Source organism: Morone saxatilis, unplaced genomic scaffold (genome assembly GCF_004916995.1).
Source record: "Morone saxatilis isolate NCDOM2014 unplaced genomic scaffold, NCSU_SB_2.0 Contig23, whole genome shotgun sequence".
Classification (NCBI taxonomy): Eukaryota; Metazoa; Chordata; class Actinopteri; family Moronidae; genus Morone; species Morone saxatilis.
This window is the reverse complement of record NW_023339796.1, coordinates 4,842,825-4,843,673: the sequence shown is the minus strand read 5'-3', so window position 1 is coordinate 4,843,673 and position 849 is coordinate 4,842,825. Positions and strand designations below refer to the sequence as shown.

Here is an 849-nt window from a genome sequence, read left to right as displayed (position 1 = left end):
TGTGTGTGTGTGTGTGTCTATAGGACAGGGGGGTTAACAGGGGCCCAGTGGCACATTCTTGCCCTGGAGCAACCTGGTCTGTTAATCCAGCCGTGCAGTGCAGTCTACAGTGTTTCTATCCCTGTCCACATACTTATGGACAGCACTGTGTGTTTAGTATCCACAGACTGATCTCAGGTCGGTGAACTCCAACACTTAACTGACTTTAAAAAAAAGGAAGAAAACTATAAATCCAACCCTGCAAAACATCAAAGTTACACAGAAAACATGGAGACAACTCACAGCGACGCCTCCTCCATCACACTCCAGATCCAGGTCCAGGTCGTCGTATCGCTCCTGAGAACAACAACATTTCCAATGTCACTGTCCACTCACATTAACCGACAGAGCGACTGTACGCGTTAACTCACCATTATCTGCTCTCAGTCCACCCTTGTTTACTGTTTACTTATTCCCTTGTTGTTTATTTGTTGTTCCACCGATGATTAGTTGTAATGTTCCCGTCCTCAGTGAGCAGTTTGTCCTTCCCCTGGTTGATACTGTCGGATTTTTCCAAACACAACGCGGTTAAGTTTAAAGATCCCTCCCTCTCTCCACAGAAAAAAAAAAAAAAAAAGCTGGAGAGACTTCCCCCAGACCTTTGTGGCTCTTGTGATCTTAAACAATCCTAAAACCAGCGGATCCACTTTCTGTTCCTTTCTTTTACCTGTGCGCTGTCACCCAGGAGAGGGGCGTGTCCTTCTCACCTGGGAGCTGATCACCTGTGGTGCTTTCAGTGCCATTCGGAAACTCGTGTCTTAGACTGACAAAGTGTAAATCGTCTATTAGAAGAGTGGTTCCCAACCTTTT

At 46.1% G+C, this 849-nt stretch overlaps 1 protein-coding gene across 6 annotated transcripts in view; it reads right to left on the bottom strand.

The window, feature by feature from the left end:
* apol1 (apolipoprotein L, 1) overlaps nt 1–573 on the bottom strand; it is a 17,906-nt gene extending 17,333 nt beyond the window's left edge. For all 6 annotated transcript variants that reach the window (XM_035671256.1, XM_035671260.1, XM_035671257.1 and 3 more), the window contains exons 1-2: nt 411–573; nt 283–336 (exon numbers count right to left, since the gene is read on the bottom strand). In XM_035671256.1, coding sequence (XP_035527149.1) covers nt 283–336; nt 411–413 — 57 coding nt within the window. In that variant the 5' untranslated portion in view covers nt 414–573. The remainder of the gene's footprint in view (nt 1–282; nt 337–410) is intronic.
* Nucleotides 574–849: the final 276 nt, after the last annotated feature.